We start from the raw sequence: 19,381 nt of genomic DNA, 5'->3' as shown, positions 1-19,381 counted from the left end.
ATCAGCATTCTCTTGCCTGTGTAACAGTGTCAGTCACCAGTTGGTGGGTACAACTTTTACGTATTATAACAATGCAATGAAGTGAAAACAACAGTTTTTAAAGAGATTCACTGACATAAGTGAATAAAAATAATATTTTCTGAAGACAAGATCATCGTGATTAGCCTTTTTGTCATAACAACAAGAGCGAATCAGATCTGTGTCATGTGCATCATGTTTTAAAGAGACCATGCTGATTTTAAAGTGAAACCTGCTGAAGTCTACCACTGATGTAAATCAAAGAACAAAAGAAAAAGGGAAATCCTTGGACTGTTCTAGTCACTGATTAACTTGTTTAGCTTGAATAAAGATTAATCTGTATAGTTTATGCATGTACTGTATAATATAGTTTATGTGAAGATTGTTTTAAAATCACTTAAATTAAAAGTTGTCATATTTCAGAGCCTATTATTTCAATTATACTCTAATGTTAAATGGCTATTATTATTATGCAGGGAATAATTGAGGGAAAATGCACCAGCAGGACAAATCAAATACATTATAAAAATGTTAATTGATTGTAGTAGTAATAACTGCCTGTTTTTTGCAAAAAGAAAGTTTCATGCCCGGTAAAAACATTTTTGGCAGTTAAATTTGATCATGTTACAGGCCATTGGTAAGTATGGCAAAAGTTATTTTTTGGCCCTGTGTGTGTGTGTGGGTGTGTATGTATATATATATATATATATATATATATATATATATATATATATATATATATATATATATATATATATTTATACACACACACACACACACACACACACACACACACACACGGGGCCTAAATATATTATATACACTTATGGCAAAGGCCATAAGTGTAATGAATCCCAAGATGTTTCATAATATCTTCAGATGATTTCCCAACTGAAAAAAAGATGTTATAAAACCAAAGACTTTCAGCTCTCCACATACAGACACACAGCTTCCGATTTGTCGATCTGATGGTTTGCCCTTTTCTCCCCAAACTCAAACTTAAAGTCTAATTAACATATGATAACTGGATGTATATAGCAATTTTAGTGTAAACGTATTAATATCATCTCATATGCATCTTTTTTATTGCAGAATATTATTGTTTTGTGTGATTTGGATGAATATCCTTAACTTGGTGGATAACATGTCTTATCCTTTGAGACTGACTCTTATGATGCCCAAAGAATCTAAATCATATTGGCATATATATTTTACTTGTTTTCTTTTCATTTATTTGCTTATATTATCAATTAACATTCGTCTAGTTATGGTCATTATCATGCAGAAATCTCTTCATGAACCAATGTACATATTCTTGTGTCATCTGTCTGTAAATGGAGTTTATGGAGCTTCAGGTTTTTATCCTAAATTTCTGTCTGATTTATTATTGGATTCATACGTGATCTCTGCTCAAATGTGTGCTCTGCAATGCTATGTTATTTACAGCTCTTTACTGTGTGAGTTTACAATATTAACAGTGATGTCTTATGATAGGTATGTCGCCATATGCAAACCTTTAGACTATCATTCCAAATTAACTAAAAACACCTGTGTGAAATTAATTCTGTTCTCATGGATTGTTCCTAACTTCTCTGTGATTCCAGCAATCCTGTTATCAAACCTTAGGCCATTTTGTAAATTTCATATTGACAAATTATATTGTGACAATTGGTCAATTGTAAAACTGTCTTGTGCCTCATCTTTTGTTAATAATGTCTATGGATATATTGTTGCTGTTATATTTTGTTGCTGTGCTGTTATCATCATTGTGTCCTATGTTAAACTGATCTCTGCATGTAAAGCATCATTAGAAAATAGAAGGAAATTCTGGCAAACATGTCTGCCACACATATTATCACTGATAAATTATACTTTTGCTTTGCTTTTTGATGTTATGTATAGCAGATATGGTTCAAATGATATTTCAGAAAGTCTCCGCAATTTTTTGGCTCTAGAACTGGTGTTAGTCCCACCTCTGTTCAATCCTTTAATATATGGACTGAATATTAGAGCAGTGCGTAGAGTTTTTGCCTCATGCATTTCCACAAGAGTGAACATATAGGAAGCTCAAAAAGGCATAAAAACCTTGTAAATGTCTTGATGTACTACAGACATGCAAATGTTATCATTTTATGAATGAACTGTAACGGAAAAACAACCATGAATTTGATTGATTGAATTACAAAAATGTTTAATTGAAATAGTATATATTTAAAAATTACTGATATTTATATAGATACTATTTTGCTTAAGAATTATAATTTGTGACACAAATTATGCAATTATTGCCAATAATCAGACTTAATAGAATCTAATGAAGCAATCCTTTAATGCATTATTCTGATCATAAATTAAATTATAAAATTACTGGTTAGTTATGTGTCTTCAAGCCCTTCACACAAACCCGGGCCTGGTTCCCCAAAACTTTCTTATCGCTAAGTAGTTCTTAACCTATTCCTTAACCTCTCTCTTAACCTCATGGCACAATTCCCGACACGTATGTATGCTAAGTATATCTTCTGTAAGTCACACTTTCATAAGGTTGGGCTGGACCATTCGTAAGCTCTCTCTTAGCGTTGTTTGAGCTCAAGACACTAGTCACCAGCACTGTGCAGCAGTCTTTAGAAATCAGCGCAGGGCGCAGTACAAGTAAAACTATGGTATGACAACAATGATTTAATGGTATGAACATTTTAAGACTAATAATAAAATATGTTCGCAATGGATACAGGCCTATTTATGAAGTTTACTTTATTTGGTATTAGAACTAATACGGTTGTAATTAGCCTAGGCTATTTCGTAATGTCATTAAAGTGTTTACATTGACAATCACTTTTGATTATTAAAATCTGGCAAACAATTTGGCTCTAAATGGCTAAGACTTATAAATGGGTAAGCATGGTGGTGTCCGGTAAGCGATCCAGCGTGTCCTTTTATTGAATCAAAGACGACTGACTATCCATCAGTGATTGATTAGGCGTATATATCACGAAAGGGATATGCGTCCATAAACGTGCAGGTTATAGTGGACCATAGGGGTGTGATCTCTGACCTGGTGGCAAGGTCCAGCAAAACTCATTGTAGATAGGTTGCTTTTTATTGAAAACATTAACCAATGGCAATCAATACCACATTAAACAGAAGTAACTGCAGCTGCTTGCCAATCAATTCTAATTGTAATCATGTGAACATTACAATACTTGTCCACTTGATCCGATCCCCACTCACCTCCATCAAGCGATCTCTTCTTCAGTCATACCTTCGCTTACTCACATTATCAACTCCTCTCTTAACTCTGGAACATTTCCCTCAGCGTCCAAGCAGGCTCGGGTAAGCCCACTGCTCAAGAAACCATCTCTAAGTCCAGCGCTTCTTGAAAACTACAGGCTGGTATCCCTTTTTCCATTCATTGCAAAGACACTTAAGCAAGCTGTGTTAACCAGCTTTCTATGTTCCTTGTACAGAACAACCTCCTGGACAGCAACCAATCTGGCTTCAAAAGTGGCCAATCAACTGAGACTGCTCTGCTCTCGGTTACTGAAGCCCTGCGACTAGCAAGAGCAGCTTCAAAATCCTCGGTACTCATCTTACTGGACCTGTCTGCTGCTTTTGACACTGTTAATCAACAGATTCTCCTGTCCACCCTCAGAAAGATGGGCATCTCTGGAACTGCACTACTGTGGGTTGAGTCCTACCTCTCTGACAGATCCTTCAGTATGTCTTGGAGGGGTGATGTTTCAAAGTCACACCACCTTGCTACTGGGGTTCCTCAAGGCTCAGTACTTGGACCACTTCTCTTCTCCATCTACATGACATCATTAGGATCTGTCATTCAGAAGCATGGCTTTTTTTTATCACTGCTATGCTGATGACACCCAACTCTACTTTTCATTCCAGCCAGATGACGTGACGGTAGCTGCTCGCATTTCAGCCTGTCTGAGTGACATTTCTAGCTGGATGAATTACCATCACCTTCAGCTTAACCTTACAAAGACAAAACTCCTGGTGATTCCAGCTAACCCATTGCTTCATCACAACTTCTCTATACAGCTGGGCTCATCAACCATTACTCCTTTGAGGACAGCCAGAAACCTAGGAGTTGTGATGGATCATCAGCTAAGCTTCACAGACCACATTGCTACAATGACCCGGTCCTGCAGGTTTGCCTTATTACATTAGGAACATTAGGAAGATTAGACCCTTCCTGTCAGAGCAAGCATCCCAACTTCTTGTCCAAGCTGTTGTTCTCTCTAGACTGGACTATTGTAATGCTCTCCTGGTGGGCCTTCCTGCATGTACTGTCAAGCCTCTGCAATTGATCCAGAATGCAGCAGCGAGGGTTGTCTTCAATGAGCCAAAAAAAGCTCACGCTACTCCTCTCCTCATCAGGTTACACTGGCTACCAGTATCCGCTCGCATCAAATTCAAGGTACTGATGCTTGCCTACAAGACGACCACTGGCATGGCACCAACTTACCTAAACTCACTGGTTAAATCTTATGTGCCCTCCAGAATTTTGCGCTCTGCAAGTGAACGACGCCTTGTGTTGCCATCCTAAAGATGTTCAAAATCAATCTCACTGACCTTTTCCTGGACTGTTCCCAGCTGGTGAAATGACCTCCCAATCTCAATTCGTAAAGCTGAGTCTTTACTCATTTTCTTTCTAAAGACTCATCTTTTTCGCCTGCACTTAACCAACTAACACTAGTACTTTTCCTTTTCTTGTCTTTTCATTTATAAAAAAAAAAAAAAAAAAACACCTGACTATGCGTTCTATACTACACTAACTGAGACTTGTCATGGCACTTGTACAGTAAACTGTTGTTGTTCTCTTGTTGACCTGACTGCTTCTATTGTTCTCACTTGTAAGTCGCTTTGGATAAAAGCGTCTGCTAAATGATTAAATGTAAATGTAAATGAACATATTACGGACCATTTGATAATTTAATTTATTGTCTATATTTTACTGATAATTTAAACTATGTTTAAATAAATGTTACTGGAATAATTTGAGGAATGATTCATTTGCAAAGAATGTGTTGTTTTTCTTAATGTTGCAATCCACCTTCGCGTGAAGTGGAAAATCGATTCCTGAGCAATCGATGCCAACTAAACCAGGCCCTGGTATTTGGTGTCCCTAATTTGATATGTAAATGCATTTAAAGTGATAGTTTACCCAAAAATAAGACTTAATCACCCTCAGGCCATTCAAGATTTTGAACCACTCTTTACCTAGCCCACTATGAGTACCCCAGTAGTCAAGGACATTCATAAAAGAGAGACTGAACAATCGGCAATAACACGATTCGGTTGTGGTTTCGACCGTAAGAGAATCAATAGACTCTGTACTGACCCCAGCACTCCGTGATCTACATTTTGATACAAATGACCAATGATTCTTTAAAAGAGCTAAAAGCATGAGTTGAAAAGCTAGCCAACACAGCAAAGCAGACTCCAGAATGGGTCGAGCAGCTGCGTGTGAGGATAGGAAGACAGTCACAAACTTAAAGAGCAGGTCGTATGGTATTTTAAAGTGTCCTAATATTGTGTTGGAGTCCCCTACAACAGTTTTAAATGCCTCTAAGGTCAGAAAACATTGTACTTTTCTAAAATACATTCAACATTAGAGTCATCTGCCATTTATTCCAAAATGATTATTTCCTAGCAAGTTCAGAGCAAACCCCTTTCTTTCTATGAGCCTATTCTGCTCTGATTGGTCAGCTGGCCAAGCCTGTTGTGATTGGGACTGAGAGGAGTCCTTGAGCCAGTTAGCCAGTGCCACCATTGACAAAGCACCTTTACATAAAACATATTATAATGTGCCAATCCGTTCTAATAATAATGAAAAATACAAAGACACTTATGTAAGCGAATCATGCACACAGCTAAAGTTTATCTGCTAAACTGTGAACACTTAAAACAAAATTCTTAGGAAATAGTTGATTCACAGCAAATTATCAGAACTTCAGTAAGACATTTAATAAGCTTCACCTGGAAACCTAAAGCTGCACTAGGTATACATCAAATATTAGCACAGAAACGTAATAATTTTAGCAATCAATTGAAAATTCAAACTTTAATAATAAAATAAACATGAAACAGCATAGCAGCCCCTCACAGCCGACTGCAGCGCACAAACAAATTCAAAACATAAACTAAAACCCAGGCCTGGTCCTCTCTCATCCTTCGCTGTCGTCGCTCCTGTTTTATATCCTTCCATCTCCTCCGTGGGACTCGAGACAGGTGGGTCAAGCAGGTGTCGCTCATAACTTCCACTATGTCCACCTGCCCACTGAAAAGTGCAACCTTGGATTTCGGATGAGTGTCTGGATCTTGTCCAGGAGCGAATAAAGATGAAGCACATTGACTTTAACCATAATCGACAACTGAATTACGCAGTCAGGCGAAGAACAAAATTCGAAATAGAGGCCTACTGGAAATCTGTGGCAGCCGAACTGGAGGATGCAGCATCTCGGAATGTGTACAGGGTCCTCTATTCACTGGCACAATAAATAAAAATGATAAATATACATTTGGCCTGGTTGTGGCCAATTCTATTAGGATCTGAGGACAGATCTCTGTTGTTCAATGGAAAGCTTGGCTCAGAGCATTGCTTCAGCCTCTGGTCCCGCTTCAGGGGAGCGCAGGTGGCAACGCTCCGATTCTGCGACTCCCTATTCGAGGAGGCGATACACTGAGAGGGCTGCTCCCGCCCATCAGCCCCTCCAGTATATATAATTTCTCAGAGTGAGATAAATGTCATTATATTCCTCAGAATTTAATGCAATCAAACAATCAGACGAGTAAAGACGGTCTGGCTTGTAATATAATTCATATCGAAAGTGATATATCTGACTTCTCATAGTCAAGTAAACAATAATTTTAATTCCTCAGAATTAAATGCAGCTAACCAATCAGACAATAAACACGGTCTGGTCTGGTAAGATTCACATTAAAACTGAAAATAATGTAATACACGCATTGCCTCGACAGCACGCAAGCCGCTTAGTCAAACAAACAGTATTAATCTCCTCTGAGTTCACAGAAGGGAAGGAACCGCTGCATGTGCTTCTGAACCTCAAGAACGAACTCTAGATCTAGGGCATGGGTGGAGATAGAAAGAGCCTTCTTCAGCCCGTCCCCAGATATGCGAGAAGCATAGTCAGCCTCCTTATTTTTCCTGAGAGTTAACTGTGCAAGCTGCGCTCCTCATTAATGCTGCTTGTTATAAAGTTTAGGCATAATATGCTTGTGAAACTGATGCTTATGCAGCTGATGTCTGTGCGGAAAGGCCACAACTCGGGCTTCCGAACCCAGAGATTGGGCAGATCTGGCGAGTGAGGTAGGAGATAGGGACGTGCCCGCCTCCATACCCTCCAGCAGATTTATCTGCGAACCCAGCGAATGCAGGCGCTGCTCCGCCTCGGCGAAAGTGGGACTGACACTGCGAGGAAAGCTGGCGAAGACTCCCTCTCGAGGAGAGCCCTCCGGGATGGAAATGTCCACACTGGCTCGTACCAGTGCAGGCATTCCGCTCCCTCAAGAGCCGAAACAGAGTGCTTCGATCCCAGGCAGACCGTGCACAGACTGTGTGTATCCCCACTCGTGATGTAGCGAAGGGAGGGAGGAACACACAATCTGAAACGCAATCTGGATTCGCCTTTCAGATGTCTTGTCTTAGCTTTGCTCTTTGACTATTGCTTACTCTTTGAGGAGATAATAGTGACAAACAACAATAAATAAGACTGACAAGACAGAATAACAGACACACAGAGCGCTTGCTAAAAGACGCGAAGCTGATGCCAGCTGCGCGGCATGTGTTTTTATATGTAGCCTCCTGGTCACTTACGTAACCCCACCTGTGACATCATGCTCTTCCATCAAACAGATTACACATGATATTCAGAGTCACTCAGGCTAAACGCGTCCCCCCCATAGCGTTTTCAACGCAGCTCGAGTTCCTGAAGAGGAATCAGATTTTTTTGTGCCAGTGTAAACATAGCCTAAAATTTTTACTCCAATTCAAGCCAAGTAATGATCATGCTTTGCTAACTGGACTAAAACTAGCTGCAGCAGCAAGCTACATTTTCACAAATGGTCTCTCACCAAGCTTTGTCCTGCTTAACACAAGTGAGGAACCAGACTCTTCCTTCTACATGCCGCAGCTGAATTTGAAGAGTGTGCCTTAATGAATCTGCTCTAAAAGAGGGCTATAGGGCATTTTGATAAGCTCAATATGGCATTCAGGATGCGCTACCAGCCTAAATAATTAGGTCAAATTAATATTTAAGGTGAGGAATTAATGACAACAGAATGTCAGGAGGCCAGTTTAATGTCTCATGTGAACAACTCCCTTTTACAGTTCCCTGTCTGATGCTTTATCAAAAGGTTACTTCTTTTCACATTCTGAAGTCCTTTTCGTTAAACTAAGACTTTTGTACCTATGCAAGTCAGGGAATGCGCACCCCATGCTGGCCAGACTAAAACTAGCTCCAGAAGCAGTCTAGTTGTTCACAATGGCCTACCAGAATGAGCTACCACTTTGAAAAGAAGACAAAGACAAATTTGTAATAGAAGAGGGGAATTAATGACATCAGAATGTCAGGAGGCCAGTTTCATGCCTCATCTGGAGGATTCTCTTTTTCACAGTCTAAAAACTGCATCATTACCCTAGGACTTTTGCACCTATTCAAGCCAAGGAATGATCACCTCATGCTGGCTGGACTAAAACTAGCTGGAGCAGCAAGCTACATTTTCACAAAAGGTCTCCCACCAGTTCACCAACCAGGCTCTGGCCTGCTTAACATTAGTGACTGATATGTACTGATGCAGTATATTTTGAAGCAAATCAATATAGTGCCATTTTAATATAGTTACATTTAATGGTGTCTGGTCATTTAAAATTGGTGCAGGACTCAAACAGTCAGACACTTCTGGATCAGTGGCCACAACAGATTTTATGATACTATTAGTCAATAAAAGTCTTACATAGTCAAGTCTGGGCCACACTGAAGCTCATTCGGGCAAGAAAGCGTTCATGTTTTGTGGATGAGGTTTAATTTTCATGCAAATCAGCCAGCCATACTTTTTGTTTTCACAAGCTGTTTAGGAGCAGGCTATGAGTCAGTTTTTTTATTATTTTTTTTTTATTTGTTATTAGCAACACTGTAAAAGATTACTGTGAAATTTACAGTAATTTGCTGGCAGCAATTGGCAAGTAAGTTGCTGTAATATATTCCACAATATGCTGACTGTTTCCACAATATTCTGAAGTTTAATCAAATGAAAGTGAAAAACGTAATGTTAACTTCACGAGTGAAAACTGCAAATATAACAATGACAAAAAATAAAATAAAATAAGCAACTTTACCTTTCTCACATTGAAGGTCACATTGGAAAAAAAAAAAAAAAAAAACAGTGCATCACGTTGGTAAATTTAGCTGAGAAAAAAATCCAGCTCAAAATTACTGTATTATTATACACGGGAAAAGATAACTTTCCTGTAAAATTTCCCACTATTGTTATTTTACCCATGATGCTTTGCAGATTTACAGCAACATACTGTATACATGTTCTACAGTATGGATTTGTTAATTTTACAGTAATAAATTAATGAAATAAAAGTTACAATAATTATTATAAATAATAATAATAATGAATTAAAAAAATTAAACCATAAATATTTTCAATATTTTACCGTTACATATTTTATATTTAAAGGAAAGAAAAAAAATGACTTTTAAGATCTTGGCTCCAGATTGTTATACATTTTATTATCCTCTCTGAAATTTTTAATGAGTCAGGCAGGTGTTTTTTTTTTATTTTTATAAAGTTAAAAACTTTTAATCTAGAAATATGATAGGAGGGTCAGAGGATGATACAAGTATGTTTATAATGACAGGACAGTATTACTGTGAAAGTCAAGCACCTTTGCAGTGATGCAAAGCAGCTTTTTGGAAATAGAAGGAAAGAGGTTTGAGGTCAAATCCTGGATAGAAGTAGACTCACTTGAGGGATTTCATATGTAATTTTATCAGATGCAAATAGCAATTTTTACATATAATTTACACTTTAAAATATATATATATATAAAAAAAGTAAAAGATGTGCATTATATTTGGCACCTAGATGAACACTTTGCAGTTGTTTTTATGACTGTAAGTCATTCTCCTCAAATGCTGTTGATCCTTAAAAAAGAAACCATATTTTTTTACATATAATTTACAGTTTATTTTAATAAATATAAAAAATGTAAAAGGTGTGCATTATGTTTGGCACCTAGATGAACACTTTACAGTTTGTTTTATGAATAAGTCATTCTTCTCAAATGCTATTGAGCTTTAACTGATGGCATATTTTGCATTTGAGCTTATTCGGTAGTTAAAAATAGCCTATATTATATATGATTTAGAATTTATTTTGATAAATATAAAAAATGTAAAATGTTAAAAATAGTTGACATGAATAGTTTACAGTTTGTTTTATGATTGTAAGCCATTCTCCTCAAATGCTATTTTTAAATTTGCGACTGAGCCCATTGAGTAGTGAACAAAATAGATTTTTAAACAAATGATTTACAGTTTATTTTAATAAATATAAAAAATGTAAAAGGTTTGCTTTATAGTTGATACCTATATGAACCGTTTACAGTTGTTTTTTACGACTGTAAGTCATTCTTCTCAAATGCTGTTGAAAAATATATATATAAAAAAGTTAACAACAATATTGCATGTAACTTTAGAGTAATTTAATGTGCGAATATCGAACATCCTACGTCAAGTCAACTTTATGACAATCAATTACTGGCCTACTAGCAGTTCACAATTAAATCCATATCCTACCTTTCTTGTGAACCCAATAAATAAACCATGTCGATGAACATCGTCAGAGATGTTTAATCCAAAACATTCTGAGGATTCCTGCTTGCTGGCGTTCACATGAATCCACAAGTCATTCTTTTATGTTAGGCTATTTCATTCAAGTCAAAATAAAAGCAATTATGCTAGGTCTAGCATTCTTTTATGTTACTGAGTACTGCAAATAAATTGCTTGCAAAATGGTATCCACTCACATTTAACATTTAATCTGCTTGTTATGGTAAAAAAAAAAAAAAGAATTACAGTACAGTCACATTACTTCATGCAATAGCCTATGAGACAGCCAATGATCTTTAACAAGCATTACTATAACGATAGTAAATTGTGATCAGCAACCAAATAATGTGGAAGTTTACCTTGGTGTGACTTCTCACTTTTTGCAGACAATGCAAAGGCACAGTACAGTAACTTCAAGTTTTAACTCACAATGTTTTTTTGTCTAGATAATTTCCATTTCTAAAATATTTCCAGTGTCCTACCTATAATTAATTTTGCTGGACAAATAAAATTAATTCATTTTAGCTAAGTGAATTAGGTACAGATTTACTAACAGCTTGTACCAACAAAAACAACCTGTTTAACTTGCTTATTTTGCTCAAGTCCATGAACTATTTAACCTCATATGTCATACTAACAAGAAACTATGCTTCTAACCATAGGTGAAGACCTGTATTTCCAGCCACACAACATTTCAGTGCTGTATGTGAATGTTTATTGAAACTATGGATTTGGGAAACACCAAATCATTGAACTATGATAGCAATGTCGAAACTTGCAATGATAGTTAATTATGCTTCAAGGGAACGTCCACATTACAGGTTAAAGGACAAATTCACCTTACTCTGTGTCTACACTGGACGCGAGAGACGTGGTGTGGTGCGACACACAATAAAACCCATTATAATCAGTGATTCTGTCTACACTGGATGCGGCGTGACAAATCCCTGACAGAAAGCTGCTGCTGCTGCATTCTATTTATGATGCATTCACACAAATTATTTCAATGGCCGTTTTGTCTTGTCCAGACAGACTTTTAGAAAGAATCTCTAATGAAAAATATACATATACTGTATATAACCCTTTGGTGTACCCTACCTAAGTGAGCAAAATCTTGGGTTTACCCTACCTTTTACAGCATAAGTAGGGCTTTTTGCCGAAGTATTGTTAGTATATTTGACATTCATTTTAAAGTGTTAAAGTGCAAATTGTTAAACTCTTAATTAATCCCAAGGAATTTAGCATGTCTCTTATATATTTCCCTAATGACAAATCAGTAAATATAAAACCAAACAAGACCTCACTACTTTAAATTGTGACACACCATCTGTGTATACTGTACATTTATTTCACTTTTTTCTGACCGTGGCTACTTTATTTCCTTAGGAAACAATGGTAATTTAAGATTCATGAAATGTATGTGTTAGTTAGGTTGTTTTAGTGACCTTTGATTAATATTGTGTTGTGTTTGGTTGTACTACATGATCTTTGTTCATTTTATGTGATTGGAAGGACTGTACTATGAATAACATGATGGATAACATGTCTTATCCTCTGTTACTGACACTTATGGTGCCAAAAGAAACTAAATCATATAGACATGTATATTTTATTTGCTTTCTTGCCTTATATCTAATTATATTGTCGATTAATATACGTCTTGTTGTGGTCATTATAATGGAGAAAGCTCTTCATGAACCAATGTACATATTCTTATGTCATTTGTGTATAAATGGGGTTTTTGGAGCCTCTGGATTCTACCCTAAATTTCTGTCTGATTTAATATTTGACTCATATGTGATCTCCTCTAATATGTGTACTTTGCAAACCTTTGTTATCTATAGCTCTTTACTTTCTGACAACACAATATTAACAGTGATGTCTTATGATAGATATGTAGCCATATGCAAACCTTTAGAGTATCATTCCAAATTAACTAAAAACACCTGTGTGAAACTAATTCTGTTCTCATGGATTGTTCCTAACTCGTTGACATTTGCAACAGTCCTATTATCAAAGTTGAGGCCCTTTTGTAAATATCACATTGACAAATTATATTGTGACAACTGGTCAATTGTAAAACTGTCTTGTGCACCCTCGTTTGTTAATAATGTCTTTGGATATGCCATTACTGTTTTATTTTTGAGCTTTATAGGTTTTATAATTGTGTCTTATATTAAACTGATCTCTGCATGTAAAGCATCTTTAGAAAACAGAAGGAAATTCTGGCAAACATGTTTGCCACATATAATTTCACTTATAAATGTCACTATTGCTATGCTTTTTGATATCTTGTATAGTAGATATGGTGCAAATGATATTTCAGAGAGTTTGCGTAATTTTTTGGCTCTTGAACTGGTGATAGTCCCACCTGTGTTCAATCCTCTAATCTATGGGTTAAATATTAGAGCAGTGCGCACAAGAGTTTTCACTTCATGTGTTGCATCAAAAGTAAATGTTTCACAAAACATCATAACTTAATTATGTACTACTCAGTGTACATAAAATAGTTTGTCATTAGCTATGAATTTCTGAAAACTGTGAGAAAGAGTGTGATTTTAACAAACATACACACACACACACACACACACACACACACACACACACACACACACACACACACACACACAAACACGTACATTTTCTTGGGTCATCTGTATGTAATGCAGCCTCAGGATTTTACCCTAAATTTCAGTCTAATTTAATATTGAATCTCCTCTCACATGTGTGCTCTTTATTTACTCTTTATCTATTTTTGTGAATTTACAGTTTTAACAGTGATGTCATATGGTAGGTATGTGACCATACAGTTTGTCACCCTTTAGACTATCAAGATCACAAATTTTCCCGTTTCATTTTACATGTCTCCTGCTGCTCGATGCTGTACATTATGTTCAGTGCCCTGCTCCTGTCAAAAAGGTTATGGTGTAAAAATCGCATTGTAACCTGTCATGAAGTGCCATTATTAATTGTCCTGGATAAACACTGTGCCAAATACATGTTGTATTTATACACAATCATTTTTAAAAGTTTGATAATCAAAATCCTAATTTTTTTGTTCATTTTCAGGGTTAAATTACTCTTTAAATAACAGATTCCCAATTTGACCCTACTGAACTATACTGAATGTACTCTAAGTGTCAATATTGTAGTTTGTGTATCACTGTCATTGTGATTTGTGAGGCATATTAAAAGGCTCTACATTATCCAGCTCAATTCAGTTTAAGCTTTGTTCTTATTCAATCACTGGCGCCTGTGCCTGAATGCAAAATTATGGAAAGTGCCTGAAAGTACACTGACACAACTCTGACATCACCAGAATTTCAGTACATATTATGTAACATAATTTCTAAATCATGTATGTCAATAATCATACAAGCCTATGGAAAATTGGCCAATAATCAGTCTGAAGTTTGTTTATGCTGTTTTGCTTTTTTTATATGCCACATTTTTTCTTTTCTTTTCAAAGAAGGTGACACAATAGTCAAATAAATCAGTCAAGCGTATGTTGATATTGAAAAGCATTTTAAAATCATGTGGAAAACAATGAAACATGAACATGAAAACATAATGTAACAACAGTGTAGTCTGTGTTGTTTGTGTGTTTCTGTTGCTGAGTCTGTCAAGTTCCTATGCCTTTCTCCCCTTCGCATCTCTGCACAACACAGCACAGCAGTTTAGGACACAATAATTGGCACATCACAGAACAATCAGCACATCACAAACAGAAGAGAAGCCCCCCCTCCCTTTACACTTGTGTTTGTCTTGGTGTGGAGGTGAGTGGTGAAGAACAAAAGACTAGACTACTGTACCTGTGCCACAAATTTAAAGCTAATTATCCAAAAGACAAAAGGCAAATATAATTCATTTGACTTGCTAACATCCATGACTGATGAGCTAACATGTAATAAGTTAGGAGATATATGTGAGGGAATTACATTTTATTTATTCATATTAAAATGTTAATATATTTAAAGTTTTGTTTATTTTTGTTTTTAAACATATAGGCGTCCCTTTTTTTCCACTTGAGGCCCTGCCCTTCAAAATGTCCGTGCTTCCCTGCGATCCAGTCTGTAGGTTTAAGCAAATCATTATTACTTAAACATACTTTTGCATAATTATGATTTATAGTGTTTTAAGTACACTTATTTTACCAATATAAACAAATAAGATTTTACTTTTAACTGTATGTAGATTTTACTTTTAGTGTATTGTCCAAAATTACACTTGTATAACTGTGTGTTAATGCACTTGGAATTTATTTCTTCCAAACTTCAATATACTTTCTTATACAGTAGGCATTATTCCAGTACTTCTTTTTGAAATTTTCATCAACAGCTCCTGCTTTATGAGCTTGGCTTTTCCACATAATATCGATACTCGAGAACGAGTCAATCGTTCGTTCGTTATCTGGCCCGGCTCGGTGTTCATCTTCAGTTCTCTCTTCACAGCAGTTCAGTCAGTGTACTGTTTGAGTAAATTAATTACTCCGGGATATTGGTTTGTTTTAACTCAGAGGGAGTGTCAGCCACATAAATTATTTTATATTTAGGGATTTCAAACAGGTACTGCAACTATTATTTATAAGTCAGCACTGTAAGGAGTGATACAGTGTAAAGAAAATTAGATTTACTGATGTTTATTTAAATCACTCAACATTAATTATTTGGGAGCTAGAAGCTGTCACGTGCATGTTCCATGTTTAGAGTTCCTGTATGTCCTTATTTGGTCCTTTCTGTTCCTTCCTGTCTGTTGTCAGTGATCCCAGGTGTGTCTTGTCTACCCATTGTCATGTTCTGTATATGAATAGTGTCCCAGTTTTGAGTTTGGTTGTCTCCTGTTAAATGTCTTTTAGTTCCATTATATGGCTGTTGATGATAAAATTATATATCTGAAGGATTCTCCTGCATCCCACTCCTTCCCAAGTGTAACTTGACAGAACAGCAGACCATTAAAGAGGACTTGGGACTCCCTTGGGACTCCCACCTCAGAAGTGTTTTGCTGTGCATACTCCTCCAGCGCCACTTAAGCACATCCCCGATCCCAAGTCCGGCTCAGGATGGGCTACTGATCCCCTGTTAAGTCCAGGGAGGGAACCTGATTCCCAGTTCCTCCCAGGAAGGACCCCAGAGCTTGCCCCAGTGTCGGCTCAAGCCTCAGAGCAAGTCCCAGAATTTTTTTTGGGGGGGGGGGCATATGCCATGGCTGAGCCAGCTAAGGCCACAGAGGAACCACCACGGCAACCAAAACTGCCTGATCCACCATGGCTTCCTGATCCACCCTCTACCAGTCCTGCACCAGCCTCCAGGATTCTCCCCCCAATGGTATTGCTAGAAAGGACGTGCTGTCTGGGAGGGGGGTGACCTGTCACGTGTATGTTCCATGTTTTGAGTTCCTGCTTGTCCTTATTTGGTCCTTGTTCCTTCAGCATTCATCCCATCTGTGTCTTGTTCTCCCATTGTCATGTTCTGTGTATAAATACAGGTGCATCTAAAATTAGAATGTCATTGAAAAGTTCCTTTTTGTCTTAGTAATTCAACTCAAATTGTGACACTCGTATTAAAATGCATTGCGCACACAGGCTGAAATAGTTTAAGTCTTTGTTTTTTTTTAATTGTGGTGGTGTGTATGTGTGTGTGTTTTATTTTTTGTTTTTTTTGCTCGCTTTAACAAACCCACCAATTCACTCAATATATTTTTAGTGAATTGTTGGCCTTCTGGAAAGTATGTTTATTTACAATAGATGTACTCATTACTTGGAAGGGGCTTCTTTTGCTTTAATTACTTCCTCAATTCGGTGTGGCATGGAGGTGATCAGTTGTGGCACTGCTGAAGTGGTGTGGAAGAACGGGTTTCTTTGACCGTTGCCTTCTGCTCATCTGCATTTTTTGGTCTCTTGTTTCTCATTTTCCTCTTGACGCTAGCCCATAGATTCTCTATGGTGTTGAGGTCTGGTGAGTTTGCTGGCCAGTCAAGCACACCAACACCATGGTCATTTAACCAACTTTTGGCAGTGTGTGCAGGTGCCAAATCCTGCTGGAAAATGAAATCAGCATATTCAAAAAGCTGGTAAGCAGAAGGAAGCATGACGTTCTCTAACATTTCTTGGTATAAACTGGTGCAGTGACTTTGGTTTTCAAAAAACACAATGGACCAACACCAGCAGATGATATTGCACCCCAAATCATCACAGACTGTAGAAACTTAACTCCAGACTTCAAGCAACTTGGGCTATGAGCTTCCCCACCCTTCCTCCAGACTCCAGGACCTTGGTTTCCAAATGAAATACAAAACTTGTTCACCAAATGAAATACAAAATTGCTCTCATCTGAAAAGAGGACTTTGGAGCACTGGGCAACAATCAAGTTCTTCTCCTTAGCCCAGGTAAGATGCCTCTGAAGTTGTCTGTGGTTCAGGAGTGGCTTAACAAGAAGAATATGACAACTGTAGCCAAATTACTTGACATGTCTGTATGCCTTGAGCCCAGCCTCAGTCCATTCCTTGTGAAGTTCACTCAAATTCTTGAATTGATTTTGCTTGACCATCCTTACAAGGCTGCAGTTCTAACTGTTGGTTGTGCATCTTTTTCTTCTACACTTTTTCCTTCCACTCAACTTTCTGTTGACATGCCTGGATACAGCACTCTGTGAACAGCCAGCATCTTTGACAATGAATGTTTGTGGCTTACCCTCCTTTTGAAGAGTGTCACTGATAGTCTTTTGGACAACCGTCAGATCAGCAGTCTTCTCCATGATTTTGTAGCCTAGTGAACCAAACTGAGAGACTATTTAGTAGTCCATGAAATCTTTGCAGGTGTTTTGAGTTGGTTACCTGGCATGTCACCATATTCTAATTTGTTGGTGGGTTTATGTTAAATGTGAGCCAAAATCATCACAATTAACAGAACCAAAGACTTAAAGTACTTCAGTCTGTGTGGACTGAATTTATTTGAATTTCACTTGAATTACTGAAATGGACTATTCCATGAAATTCTAATTTAATTAGATGCACCTGTAGTGTTCCAGTTTTGAGTTAAGTTGTCTGCTGTTAAATGTCTTTTATTTCCTGTATATGCCCGTTGATTAAATTCTATATCTAAAGAATTCTCCTGTGTCTCCTCACTCCTTCGCTAGTGTAACATGACTGAAGCATTGTTTTATTGGGTAAAATTACTAAAAAGCTTTAAATGGGTGTGCAGAAACATTTACAGCCTGTGTTGAACTGTTTGCACAGCAAATTTAATCTCCATTTTAACAAATCAAGGGTTTTTTACAAAGTTTTGTCGATGTATGCATAATTAATCCCAAGAAATTTTTGAATCTCTTATGTATTTCCCTAATGACAAATCACTAAATATAAAACCAGACAAGATCTCACCACTTTGTTGCAACACACTCATCTGTGAATACTTTACATTTATTTTACTTTTTTTCTTGCAACAAAATTGAGACTTTATGAAATGCTTGCATTAGCCGTGTGTTTTACTGACATGTGACTAATATTTTCTCATGTTGTACTGCATAGTTATTTCAGGTGATTTTAAGGACTGCACTATGAATAACATGATGGATAATGTGTCTTATCCTATGATACTGACTCTTATGGTACCAAAAGAAACTAAATCCTACAAGCATATATATTTTATATGCTTTCTTGCCTTATATCTCCTGATAATGTCAATTAATATTAGTCTTGTTATGGTCATTATAATGGAGAAAGCTCTTCATGAACCAATGTACATGTTCTTGTGTCATGTGTGTATAAATGGGTTTTTTGGAGCCTCTGGATTCTACCCAAAAATTTTGTCTGATTTAATATTTGACTCATATGCGATCTCCTTTCAGATGTGTGCTCTGCAAGCCTATGTTATCTACAGTTCTTTACTTTCTGATATCACAATATTAACAGTGATGGCTTATGATAGATATGTAGCCATATGCAAACCTTTGGAGTATCATTCTAAGTTAACTAAAAACACCTGTGTGAAATTAATTATTTTCTCATGGATTGTTCCCAACTGCTTTTGCATTACAGCAGCCCTGTTTTCAAACTTGAGACCTATTTGTAAATATCACATTGACAAATTATATTGTGACAACTGGTCAATTGTAAAACTGTCTTGTGAATCATCTTTTGTTAATAACGTCTTTGGATATGCTATAATTGTTATATTTTTTAGCTTTATAATTCTTATTATAGTGTCCTACTTTAAACTGATCTCTGCATGTAAATCATCTTTAGAAAGCAGAAGGAAATTCTGGCAAACATGTTTGCCACACATATTTTCACTGTTGAATTTCACTTTTGCCATTCTTTTTGATAGTATGTATAGCAGATATGGTGCAAATGACATTTCAGAGAGTTTGCGTAATTTTTTGGCTCTTGAACTGGTGATAGTCCCACCTGTGTTCAATCCTCTAATCTATGGATTAAATATTAGAGCAGTGCGTAAAAGAGCCTTTACTTTGTGTTGCATTAAGAGTAAATGA

General features: G+C 36.8%; 3 protein-coding genes across 3 annotated transcripts; all 3 read left to right on the top strand.

Moving 5' to 3' along the window:
- Positions 1-1,135: 1,135 nt before the first annotated feature.
- LOC127985597 (olfactory receptor 5M3-like) lies at positions 1,136-2,080 on the top strand. Its single transcript, XM_052587631.1, has one exon. It carries the CDS (start codon positions 1,136-1,138, stop codon positions 2,078-2,080), a length of 945 nt encoding a protein of 314 aa, XP_052443591.1.
- Positions 2,081-12,425: 10,345 nt separating this feature from the next.
- LOC127985596 (olfactory receptor 52D1-like) lies at positions 12,426-13,373 on the top strand. The gene has a single exon (XM_052587630.1). The coding sequence runs from the start codon at positions 12,426-12,428 to the stop codon at positions 13,371-13,373; it is 948 nt and encodes a 315-aa protein (XP_052443590.1).
- A 5,084-nt stretch (positions 13,374-18,457) lies between these two features.
- LOC127985594 (olfactory receptor 52E8-like) lies at positions 18,458-19,381 on the top strand. The gene has a single exon (XM_052587629.1). It carries the CDS (start codon positions 18,458-18,460, stop codon positions 19,379-19,381), a length of 924 nt encoding a protein of 307 aa, XP_052443589.1.

The sequence above is a fragment of the Carassius gibelio genome, chromosome B21, assembly GCF_023724105.1.
Source record: "Carassius gibelio isolate Cgi1373 ecotype wild population from Czech Republic chromosome B21, carGib1.2-hapl.c, whole genome shotgun sequence".
In the NCBI taxonomy this organism is placed as follows: Eukaryota; Metazoa; Chordata; class Actinopteri; order Cypriniformes; family Cyprinidae; genus Carassius; species Carassius gibelio.
Note: the sequence above shows the minus strand (reverse complement) of the source record. Positions and strands in the feature narration are given on the sequence as shown.